This window comes from Anolis carolinensis, chromosome 1 (assembly GCF_035594765.1).
Source record: "Anolis carolinensis isolate JA03-04 chromosome 1, rAnoCar3.1.pri, whole genome shotgun sequence".
NCBI classification, from domain to species: Eukaryota; Metazoa; Chordata; class Lepidosauria; order Squamata; family Dactyloidae; genus Anolis; species Anolis carolinensis.
Genome location: NC_085841.1, coordinates 251913146 through 251925435, shown reverse-complemented (window position 1 = coordinate 251925435; position 12290 = coordinate 251913146). Strand labels below are relative to the sequence as shown.

At 39.5% G+C, this 12290-nt stretch overlaps 2 protein-coding genes across 3 annotated transcripts in view; both read left to right on the top strand.

Moving 5' to 3' along the window:
* The window catches only part of heg1 (heart development protein with EGF like domains 1), a 56028-nt gene extending 46993 nt beyond the window's left edge, over positions 1-9035 (top strand). The window contains exons 20-22 of the mRNA XM_062973105.1: positions 5733-5765; positions 8769-8801; positions 9020-9035. Of these exons, the coding sequence (XP_062829175.1) occupies positions 5733-5753 (21 nt within the window). The 3' untranslated portion in view covers positions 5754-5765; positions 8769-8801; positions 9020-9035. The remainder of the gene's footprint in view (positions 1-5732; positions 5766-8768; positions 8802-9019) is intronic.
* Positions 8412-12290, top strand: part of muc13 (mucin 13, cell surface associated) — a 28475-nt gene continuing 24596 nt past the window's right edge. The window contains exons 1-5 of one of the 2 annotated variants that reach the window (XM_062973358.1): positions 8412-9052; positions 9268-9795; positions 10010-10042; positions 10274-10306; positions 10520-10552. In XM_062973358.1, coding sequence (XP_062829428.1) covers positions 10024-10042; positions 10274-10306; positions 10520-10552 — 85 coding nt within the window. In that variant the 5' untranslated portion in view covers positions 8412-9052; positions 9268-9795; positions 10010-10023. Of the gene's footprint in view, positions 9053-9267; positions 9796-10009; positions 10043-10273; positions 10307-10519; positions 10553-10640; positions 11547-12005; positions 12039-12290 lie in introns of those variants that run through there. The other variant, XM_062973408.1, reaches the window with a different exon arrangement.

The following is a 12290-nucleotide window of genomic DNA, read 5'->3' as shown; positions in this document are numbered from 1 at the left end:
ATAGGGTGTGACTTTCATGAGCTGCAGTTATAACGCCAAAATTTGCATGATGGAAAAAAGAGACTATTTCATGGAACTGACAAACAAATTAACTATTAACTCAAAATATTTCTCTCCTTTCCCTCTAAGGTAGGGTTGTCAAAATCATTTTCACCAAGGACTATATGAGCCTTATGGTTACCTTCAGAGGGCAGCTTGAAATTGTAAGGATGTATAAATGTAACTATGTTGCCCTGGCATTACAAGCCTTGCAAGCCACATAAAATGACATGGTGGGCTGGATTTGTCCTGTGGGTCTTGCATTTGACTTGTGTGCTCTAAGATCAGGTTATACAAAACAGTCCAAAACACTCCCAGAGCATATTTCTATGGGCCACAGTTCCTAGCTCTGAAGCCATGATCAGTTTATTTATTTATTTATTTATTTACAGCATTTATATTGCGCCCTTCTCACCCTGAAGGGGACTCAGGGCTAATCACATTACACATATAGGCAAACATTCAATGCCTTTTAACATAGAACAAAGACAAGACAAACAGGCTCCGAGCGGGCCTCGAACTCATGACCTCCTGGTCAGAGTGATTCATTGCAGCTGGTTACAACTGGCTTGCTCTCCAGCCTGCGCCACAGCCCGAGCCCTAGTTAGAAAAAGTGAGGTGACCACATTAAGCAGTAGATACTGAAGAGAGGTGGTAAGGTGTTCAAGGGCAAGGCATGCATTCATTAAGATGCACCTCTTCCCTCAGTGAGAGTTTCTGTCCCATTGCTAGTGTTGACATAAAATCAATCTCCTAAACATTTGGCTTCTGTACATGGAACGAGATGAGAGGGTACCATCTTGTCCTTTGCTTCAGGCTGAGGTCTAGGACGGGATCTGCCTGCATCTTGGGAGAATGGGATCTGTGTATTATTTGAGTAGGATTCAGAAAGCTCAGTGATGTTACTGGAAGTCTGTTATCTTTATGTAGCTGCATACAATAACAATAACATCTTGTGGAAACTTACTGGCAGTGCATGGGGTGCAGACCCAAAATTAATAAGAACATCCTGGCCTTGTCTTACTCAACTGCTGAGTATGCCTGTCCTGTCTGGCACAAGTCTGCTCATGCGAAGGAGGTGAACATAGCATTGAACGAAACATGCAGAATAATCACAGGATGTCTCAAACCTACACCTGTTGAAAAACTCTACAAGTTGGCTGGCATTGACCCTCCTGATGTGCGACAGGAAGTTGTTGCTAACTGTGAGAGAAATAAGGTTGAACACTGTGAAAGCCATCTACTGCATGACTATCAGCCTCCTCCCAGTAGACTCAAATAAAGGAAAAGCTTCATGAGAACCACCACTCCTCTTAATGTTCCCCAGCAACAGCAAGAGTATCCCGCTGGGCAGCTAAACCAGGAAATCCCTATTGGATGGCCCCCATGAGAGTCTGCCTCCAGGGACAAACCAAGAATGGGCAACTTGGAAGTCCCTGAACAGACTCAGAAGCGGAGTGGGCAGATCAAAAAACAACCTGGCAAAATGGCACTACCTAAAAGAATCCTCCACCTTGTGCGACTGTGGAGCAGAACAGACAACTCTGTATCTGTATGCTTGTCTGCAATGTCCTGCCTCATATACAGAGGAAGAATTGTTTGAGGCTACAGACCAGGGGTCCTCAAACTTTTAAAGCAGAGGGCCGGTTCACAATCCTTCAGACTGTTGAGGGGCCGAATGATCATTTGAAGAAGAAAAAATGAACAAATTCCTATGCACACTCCATATGTCTTATTTGTAGTGCAAAAACAACAACAACAACAACAACAACAAAAGAAAAATACAATATTTAAAAATAAAAACAATTTTAACCAACTCAAACCGATCAGGATTTCAATGGGAAGTGTGGACCTGCTTCTGGCCAACAAGATAGTCAAGTTAATTAAGATTATTGTTGTTGTGTGCCTTCAAGTCATTTCAGATTTTGGGCAAGCCGAAGTCAAAAATTTATTTATTTATTTATTTATTATTTACTACATTTATATCCTGTCCTTCTCACCCCGAAGGGGACTCAGAGCGGCTTACAATTTATATCTATATACAATATATTATATTATTAGCATAGAACAATATTAGCATTATATATTACTATATTGAATTATACCACTATATTGTAATATTATTAGTAATATTACATGTAATATATAATATATAATTAATATTATTATATGGTATTGTTATTAGTATGACATTGTATTACATTATAATATTTCTATCAATATTATATGTATATACAATATTATATTATTAAAACTGATCTAAAAATATTGTATTATAAAACTGAGGGCAGGGGCCAGGTAAATGACCTTGGAGGGACGCATCTGGCCCCCGGGCCTTAGTTTGGGGACCCCTGCTACAGACAATGCAGTCGCTGTTGCCCATTTTTGGTTAAAAGATATTTAGCCACTTCTGCTCCTTCTAAATTAGTTTTATACTAATTTATGCAGTGCTTTTGATGCAAAATAAATAAATAAATATTTACTGTATATAGAATTTTCCCTAGGGAAATAATAATAGCATTGTGTCTCCCTTGGAGATACTGGCAGGACTGGAGTGTTTGTAGGAGGGTCAGCACACCTGCATCTTAGGCTGGGTCTACACTGCCATATAACCCAGTTTTTGAATCCAGATTATCTTCTTTGAACTGGATTACATAGCAGTGTAGATGAGGCTTCAATGCCACACTGAACAAGCGGCTTCCTTAAATAGGGCCAGCAGAAAAAGTTCTGCAGTAGTGGGAAAGAAACAATGTTGATCACTGTGAGAGACATTCACGATAGTTCAGAGCCTCTGCCCTGTTCTTGAATTCAGACTCTTTTGCCTCTGATGGTTTTGGTTCAACAGCTTCTGACTGATGCCCTGGCTCTCATCCTCTGGACTGCTAATCAACCACACAACCTTTCAGTTCCCCAAGGAAATAGTTTTTAGTTTCCTTTGGTTTAATTTGGTTTATAGATTTTTTATATATATATATCAGGAGCGTCTTGAGAAACTGCAAGTCTCCTCTGGTGTGAGAGAATTGGCCATCTGCAAGAACGTTGCCCAGGGGACACCCGGATGTTTGATGTTTACCTTGTGGGAGGCTTCTCTCATGTCCCTGGTTCATGGATGATGATAGATGATAGGTAGACATTCTAACTTTGCCTCTGCTACCTCTGTAAAATAATTTACTTTTTAAGTTAACAGCAAGCATAGTATGGAGAACCAGCAATTAGAAATTAAGAGTATCAATGCTGGTATAGAGTAATTCATTACAGAAAGTGTCTTAAGGAGTATATCTGCCCCCTTTTTCACCTGTTTCTTTCTTTTATGTATTCAAGCCTTTTTGCTTCCTTCCTATCTGCAAACATCATTTCCCGCTTCTTCTAAAAGCCACTCTTTTATATCCTTTTGCCTGGGAAATGATCACCCATGAAGTTCCTATCTCAGGATAGCTTTATTAGCTAGACCCAGCTTTAGCAGATTTTATACTCAACTATTAGTAATCTTCTTTTTTCTATCTCCTCTCCTATCCCAAGATGGATTTTCTGAAATAATAAAAATGAGTGTCCCCCCCCCCCCCCCATAACAACATCCTGAATAGTTCTCTTCATTTTTCTACAACAAACTCATATTACTCTGGCTACATTGCACTATGTTTGATGTAGGGCACTTCCACACACTAAAAATATGTGACAATTTGGGTTTGGGTGCGGATTTTTGTCCCCATTCCCACCAAAAAAATCTGGGCTTTCCCAGGGAGGGTGGCTACATGCCATTCTGATAACAATCAGGATGACATGCGGCCACCCCGAAGCACCCCAAATGTACCCCTGAAAAGTAAAGAAAACTTACCTTGCCACCATTCTGGCACAAGGAAATGACACGTCAGGAGACTTGTTGAGTGTTGCACCCTGGAAGACCTTGGCCATGGAAACCCACCGGGTGACATTGGACACATCCGAGTCCAGAAAGAAAGCAGTGGCAAACTCCTCTGACTAAATCTTGCCAGGAAAGCCGCATGCGAGATTTGACTTGAAGGCACAAAACAATATCAAACCCCTTAATTAAAGAAATTGGGTTGTTTATCATATATGTGTATAAATAGCTCTTGAAATTATAGACAGAAGATAAACCAGCAAATGATTATATGATGAAATGGGCCCAAAATGTTGGGCATAGGGTTCAAATGGAAGTGTGGTGAGAAACATTGACCAAAGTAGTAAAATGTATGTTGGGTAGCAATTTAAGGACAAATATGTACAAGGTGATGTATTGATGATATTTAACTCCTAATAAGTTATTGAAAATGTATAAGAATATGCTAAATCGGTTTTCAAGGTGTTAAAAGAAGGAAAGCTATTTCTTTCTTTCTTTCTTTCTTTCTTTCTTTCTTTCTTTCTTTCTTTCTTATTATTTGAAGTACTTCTCTTCTGTTTTCTACCACAAACTATTATTCAGGGTAAAACGTATTGTTTGGGGTATTTTTTTTATACAAACAGTGGAATGATGCTCAGCCAGTGAGTGATTCTTCCTACTGGATGAATGGTAGTCGCCTTTTTCTGAACAGTATTTTCTTCCCCCTAAGGCAATGGTTCCCAATCTTTTTTTGACCAAGGCCCAATCTGACCAGGCCCCCCTTTGACCAGGGACCACTCACTCTCCAACATTTGTACCAAAAGGGTTACGAATCCATTTTTTGGTCAACTTTAGATTCGGTTTGATTATTTGGGGTGCTGATTCAGAAAATTGCATTGGATAGACCACATCACCTCTAGAACATATGGTATCCAGTTGTTGCCATCTGCTTGCCCACAGAAAACCGTATTTAATAATCTAGAATTGATGTGGTCTATCTTATGCAATAATCAGCTTTGCGGAAGGAGCAGAAATAAAATTAATAAAATAAAAGAAATAAAGAGGAAGGAAGTTCGTGGACCAGATTTTTGTTCTCGCGGCCCACTGCCGGGCCATGGCCCACAGGTTGAGAATCACTGCCCTAAGGAGAAAAGTAAAGGTTTAGACCTTGAAGTTAGATTTCTGGGGTCTGCATACCCTCTAGTAGGGAAAATTCAATTTAAAGCAAAAAAACAAACACTTGCAATACCCTCTGGAAGCTGATGTCCCTTGTGAGGAAAGCCAGTGGTCCATTCATGGTTGATGGGTGGGGGACAGGGCCGGTTCTTAATGGAGGCCCATGAAGGCACAGCCCTTGCTGGGCACTCTCGAAGAGGCGGCGGCGGCGACCATTGGGTCGGCTCGCCAGGGAACAAGGAAGTACTTGCTATTCTCATGAGATTTCGGCGAGATCTCGCAGAAATCTCACGAAATCTTGCTAGAATAGCAAGTACTTCCTTGTTCCGCAGCGAGCGACCCAATAGTTGCCGCCGCCGGTAAGTTGGGGTGTGTGTGTAATTTCGGGGGGGGGGGGGTGCGGCCCTAGGTTTGCGTACATACTGAAAAAACCTAGGGCCACTCCTGGTGGGAGATTGACAATGTTGACAATCTTTTGGACTCCAGTTCCCAAAATCCCTAGCTATTGCTCCCTGGCTGAAGCTTCTGGACAATGAAGTTACAAAAAACACCTGGAGGACCAAAATTTGGGACCTAAATTAAAACAAATGTTTGGATGAATCAGAGAACTATGCTGGGTTGTTTCTCTTCTAAATTTTCTCCTTAAACCCTTCTCTTCCCTACCCCATTATTTTAAAAGGTACCACTGGAAGCACAGTAGCACCTACATCAGGTAGGAGGAACTAATTTTTTTATAGTTTATAGTTACCCCACCAGTGAGCTACAATGGTTTAGAAAATATTTGCATTTATTTAACTTCTGCATCCAAATAATAAAGAAATGTTATCAATCAAAAACTTAGAACACAATGGAATAAATATCAAGTTGTTCATAGCAATAATAATTTTAAAAACCAACATCATCTACAAGCAGAAAACAAGTGTACAGGAATTCTGTATATATACATCATGTGAAACTGTATTTGGAAATTCTTTGGAAATTTCGGATGGTATAAAAAGCTGCAACTAGGCTGCTGACCGTGGCTTGTTATAAAGAGCATGCAACTCTCTTGTTGAAATTGGTCCAGGAGTAACCAGTCAATTTCTAGGCCGAATTCATGTCTTGGGACCAGACTGTCAAAAAATCTATTATTGCCCTATAAGCCTCCCCAGATTTTGACCTTTAAAGCAGCTTTTGTGGGTCCCACCCACTATCGGAGGTATGTTTGGTTGCAATATTATTGATGGCTGCTCCCAAACTGTGAGACTCTCTCCACTCAGAAACTATCCTAGTCGACTCCCCACTGTCTCTGCTGGCAGGGAAAGACCTTTCTTACTCAGGCATACCTTTTTTAACATACTGTTGTAGATAGTTTTTAATGTGGTATGTGGCCCTTACAATGCTTTAAATGTATTTTTTAATGTTTTTAATTTGAGTTTTTAAAACAGAATTCTTGCTTTATTTCTTTTAATTGATGTATTTATATGTATTAGCTGTACTTTGTTTTAACTTATTGTAAGCAACCTTGAATTCTGTGTTGAGAGAACACTGGACTATTTATTAAATTATTAATGAAGTACAATAATCCCTCATTAGGAATGATGCAACCCTTGAATTGCACCCATATAATCCTAATCAATATAGTTAATCCCCACCCATGAATTCCACAGATGCATGTATTCATGGCCATGCAATGATGCATTTTCAAGACATATGCATGTGGAATCTGGGAAATTGCAGGCAGGGCCGGCCCTAGGTAATTTTCAAGTGTAAGCGAACAGAATTTTGGCACACCCCCCCCCCCCAACCAAACCAGTCACTGAAAAATAAAAGCATTGGATAAGCGAAAATGTTGGATAATAAGGAGGGATTAAGGAAAAGCATATTAAACATCAAATTACATTATGATTTTACAAATTATGCACCAAAACATCATGTTTTACAACAATTCAACAGAAAAAGCAGTTTAATATATGGTAATGTTATGTAGGAATTACTGTATTTGCGAATTTAGCACCAAACATTGAACTGGGATATAGGGCAGTGTGGACTCAGATAACCCAGTTCAAAGCAGATATTGTGGGTAATTCTGTCTTGATATTCTGGGTTATATGGCTGTGTGGAAGAGCCCTGAGGGTCCTTCCACACAGCCATATAATCCAGAATATCAAGGTAGATAATCCACAAGTATGTTTCACTCTACTTGGAATACACGAAGCATGTTTAAGAACCGGTCCAAGAGTCCAGAAGAACCTTGACTCCCCATATGACCATCATCCCACTTTCTTTGCTGGTTAACTTGAACCCAGTATTCTTTATTATGTGAATTGTTTGCCTTAGATCAGGCATGAGGCAAACTTAGGTCCTCCGGGTGTTTTGGACTCCAACTCTCAGAATTCCGTGAGAGTTGCAGTCCAAACACCCAGAGGGCCTAAGTTTGCCCCATGCCTGCCATAGATAGTTGAGTAAATAGTTTTCATGGTTGCCCCTCGCTGTTAGGAATTGTGGGAGTTGAAGTCCAAAACAACCGGAGGGCAAAAGTTTGCCTATGCCTGCTGTAGAGTAAACAAATGCAACTTGGCAGCACTTTTAACTGCCATGACTCAATGCTATAAAATCCTGGGAGTTTCAGCAGGTCTTCGGGCCGGTGACTCCCTCCCTCCTGGCTTGTGGTGCTGAGGAGTCGGGCGAGGACTTGGGGCTGCTGCAAGAAGTGCCACAGGTCAAAGGGGCTGCCCACCTTGGCCGCTCCATAGGTGCCCCCGTCGCCCTGACCCCCGCTTTCCACGCCGCCACCCCCCAGTCCTCGCCAGTGCTGGAAGCAAGCTATGGCCGCCACACCCGGACTTGAGTGACCTCCTCCTCAGGCCATGCCCCCAGGGAGGAGACATCAACTCCCAACAGCCTCACTGCTTTGGCTGATGCTCGGGGTTGGTGGGAACTGGAGTCCAAAACACCCGGGTCACCACCGAATCTTGGGAAGCACTTGAAGGAAGTGACTCTGCGCCTCTGCTTTAAAGTGAAGGCACCTCGGCACCATTTTTAACTGCCATGGTGGCCTGGCTGCTGCGGAGGCCAGGCCAAGCCGTGGCTGTGGAGGCAGGAAGGCCATGCCTGGGCAGAGGTGCCTCAACGGCGCCCCCTAGAGGATGGCACCTTCAGAAACCGCATACTTTGCCTAATGGTTGAACTGCCCCTGATTGCAGACCTCCTTTGCACGTGCTCCTCCAGTGTATGTTTTATAGAGATATTAGAATTAATTTCATCACTCCTTGGCTTTTAAAACATCCAGGCTGCATTGAAAGATACTACACCTCTCTGCTGCTCTGAGACTCCTGTTCTGCAATAACCTATAGTGTTGCCAGGTTCTGTGCGGCAGCAATTTCCATCAGATGGACGATGACTGACCCCACAGGGCCTGTAGCCAGAGCAATCTGTTATAGCTGAAAGACTGCAAATGCTCCCTCTATCCCCCTCCAGAGCCACTTAGTGGATCGATATTTACTGACCATGCTAATAGTCTGTTTTTAATTTGTTTTTATTTTAGCATGTTTTTAACTTGTTCTTTTATCTGACTTTTATGGGAACTGCGATTCCCCTTTTCAGGCACCTGTGTCCATTTCTATATATTCTGGTCATAGACCGTAATAAATTGCTGAATGCCATATATGACCTGTGTCCAGAATAAAGTTTTTCCATCCTAATCTTCTTCTTCTCCATCGTGTTTTTTAAAAAGGTCCATCTGCAAACACGACAACTTCTACAGCAGGTAAGGACGCAGTTATTTAAATAGTTCACAGTTTTCCCCATCAAGGATTTAGAAGACAGAATATTAGTTTTGCATTTCATTTGGTTCTGTGTCCAAATAAATACGATAATGTGTTATCCTCAAAACATTAGAACATAATTGAATGCCATATATGACCTGTGTCCAGAATAAAGTTTTTCAATCCTAATCTTCTTCTTCTCCATCGCGTTTTTTAAAAGGTCCATCTGCAAACACGACAACTTCTACAGCAGGTAAGGACGCAGTTATTTACATAGTTCACAGTTCTCCTCATCAAGGATTTAGAAGACAGTATATTAGTTTTGCATTTCATTTAGTTCTCTGTCCAAATAAATAGGATAATGTGTTATCCTCAAAACATTAGAACATAATTGAATGCCATATATGACCTGTGTCCAGAATAAAGTTTTTCCATCCTAATCTTCTTCTCCATCGCGTTTTTTAAAAGGTCCATCTGCAAACACGACAACTTCTACAGCAGGTAAGGACGCAGTTATTTACATAGTTCACAGTTTTCCCCATCAAGGATTTAAAAGGCAGAATATTAGTTTTGCATTTCATTTAGTTCTCTGTCCAAATAAATAGGAATATCTGTTATCCTCGAAACTTTAGAACATAATTGAATGCCATATATGACCTGTGTCCAGAATAAAGTTTTTCCATCTTAATTTTCTTCTCCATCCCATTTTTAAAAGGTCCACCTATAATTACAACAACTTCAACAGCAGATAAGGACTCAGTTATTTAAATAGTTCACAGTTTTCCCCACCAAGGATTTAGAAGACAGAATATTAGTTTTGCATTTCTTTTAGTTCTGTGTCCAAATAAATAGGAAAATGTGTTATCCCCAAAACATTAGAACATAATTGAATGCCATATATGACCTGTGTCCAGAATAAAGTTTTTCCATCCTAATCTTCTTCTCCATCGCGTTTTTTAAAAGGTCCATCTGCAAACACGACAACTTCTACAGCAGGTAAGGACGCAGTTATTTACATAGTTCACAGTTTTCCCCATCAAGGATTTAGAAGACAGAATATTCGTTTTGCATTTCTTTTAGTTCTGTGTCCAAATAAATAGGAATATCTGTTATCCTCGAAACTTTAGAACATAATTGAATGCCCTATATGACCTGTGTCCAGAATAAAGTTTTTCCATCTTAATTTTCTTCTCCATCCCATTTTTAAAAGGTCCACCTATAATTATGACAACTTCTACAGCAGGTAAGGACTCAGTTATTTAAATAGTTCACAGTTCTCCCCATCAAAGATTTAGAAGACAGAATATTAGTTTTGCATTTCTTTAATTTTGCATTTCATTTAGTTCTGTGTCCAAATAAATAGGATAATGTGTTATCCTCAAAACATTAGAACATAATTGATTGCCATATATGACCTGTGTCCAGAATAAAGTTTTTCCATCCTAATCTTCTTCTCCATCGCGTTTTTTAAAAGGTCCATCTGCAAACACGACAGCTTCTACAGCAGGTAAGGACACAGTTATTTAAATAGTTCAGTTTTCCCCATCAAGGATTTAGAAGACAGAATATTAGTTTTGCATTTCATTTAGTTCTGTGTCCAAATAAATAGGATAATGTGATATCCTCAAAACATTAGAACACAATTGAATGCCATATATGACCTGTGTCCAGAATAAAGTTTTTCCATCCTAATCTTCTTCTCCATCGCGTTTTTTAAAAGGTCCATCTGCAAACACGACAACTTCTACAGCAGGTAAGGACGCAGTTATTTACATAGTTCACAGTTCTCCTCATCAAGGATTTAGAAGACAGTATATTAGTTTTGCATTTCATTTAGTTCTCTGTCCAAATAAATAGGATAATGTGTTATCCTCAAAACATTAGAACATAATTGAATGCCATATATGACCTGTGTCCAGAATAAAGTTTTCCCATCCTAATTTCTTCTCCATCGCGTTTTTTAAAAGGTCCATCTGCAAACACGACAACTTCTACAGCAGGTAAGGACGCAGTTATTTACATAGTTCACAGTTTTCCCCATCAAGGATTTAAAAGGCAGAATATTAGTTTTGCATTTCATTTAGTTCTCTGTCCAAATAAATAGGAATATCTGTTATCCTCGAAACTTTAGAACATAATTGAATGCCATATATGACCTGTGTCCAGAATAAAGTTTTTCCATCTTAATTTTCTTCTCCATCCCATTTTTAAAAGGTCCACCTATAATTACAACAACTTCTACAGCAGATAAGGACTCAGTTATTTAAATAGTTCACAGTTTTCCCCACCAAGGATTTAGAAGACAGAATATTAGTTTTGCATTTCTTTTAGTTCTGTGTCCAAATAAATAGGAAAATGTGTTATCCCCAAAACATTAGAACATAATTGAATGCCATATATGACCTGTGTCCAGAATAAAGTTTTCCCATCTTAATCTTCTTCTTCTCCATCCCATTTTTTAAAAGGTCCATCTGCAAACACGACAACTTCTACAGCAGGTAAGGACTCAGTTATTTAAATAGTTCACAGTTCTCCCCATCAAGGATTTAAAAGGCAGAATATTAGTTTTGCATTTCTTTTAGTTCTGTGTCCAAATAAATAGGATAATGTGATATCCTCAAAACATTAGAACACAATTGAATGCCATAAATGACCTGTGTCCAGAATAAAGTTTTTCCATCCTAATCTTCTTCTCCATCGCGTTTTTTTAAAAGGTCCACCTATAATTATGACAACTTCTACAGCAGGTAAGGACGCAGTTATTTACATAGTTCACAGTTCTCCTCATCAAGGATTTAGAAGACAGAATATTCGTTTTGCATATCTTTCATTTCTGTGTCCAAATAAATAGGAATATCTGTTATCCTCGAAACTTTAGAACATAATTGAATGCCATATATGACCTGTGTCCAGAATAAAGTTTTTCCATCTTAATTTTCTTCTCCATCCCATTTTTAAAAGGTCCACCTATAATTACAACAACTTCTACAGCAGATAAGGACTCAGTTATTTAAATAGTTCACAGTTTTCCCCACCAAGGATTTAGAAGACAGAATATTAGTTTTGCATTTCTTTTAGTTCTGTGTCCAAATAAATAGGAAAATGTGTTATCCCCAAAACATTAGAACATAATTGAATGCCATATATGACCTGTGTCCAGAATAAAGTTTTTCCATCCTAATCTTCTTCATCGCGTTTTTTAAAAGGTCCATCTGCAAACACGACAACTTCTACAGCAGGTAAGGACGCAGTTATTTACATAGTTCACAGTTTTCCCCATCAAGGATTTAGAAGACAGAATATTCGTTTTGCATTTCTTTTAGTTCTGTGTCCAAATAAATAGGAATATCTGTTATCCCCAAAACATTAGAACATAATTGAATGCCATATATGACCTGTGTCCAGAATAAAGTTTTCCCATCTTAATCTTCTTCTTCTCCATCCCATTTTTTAAAAGGTCCATCTGCAAACACGACAACTTCTACAGCAGG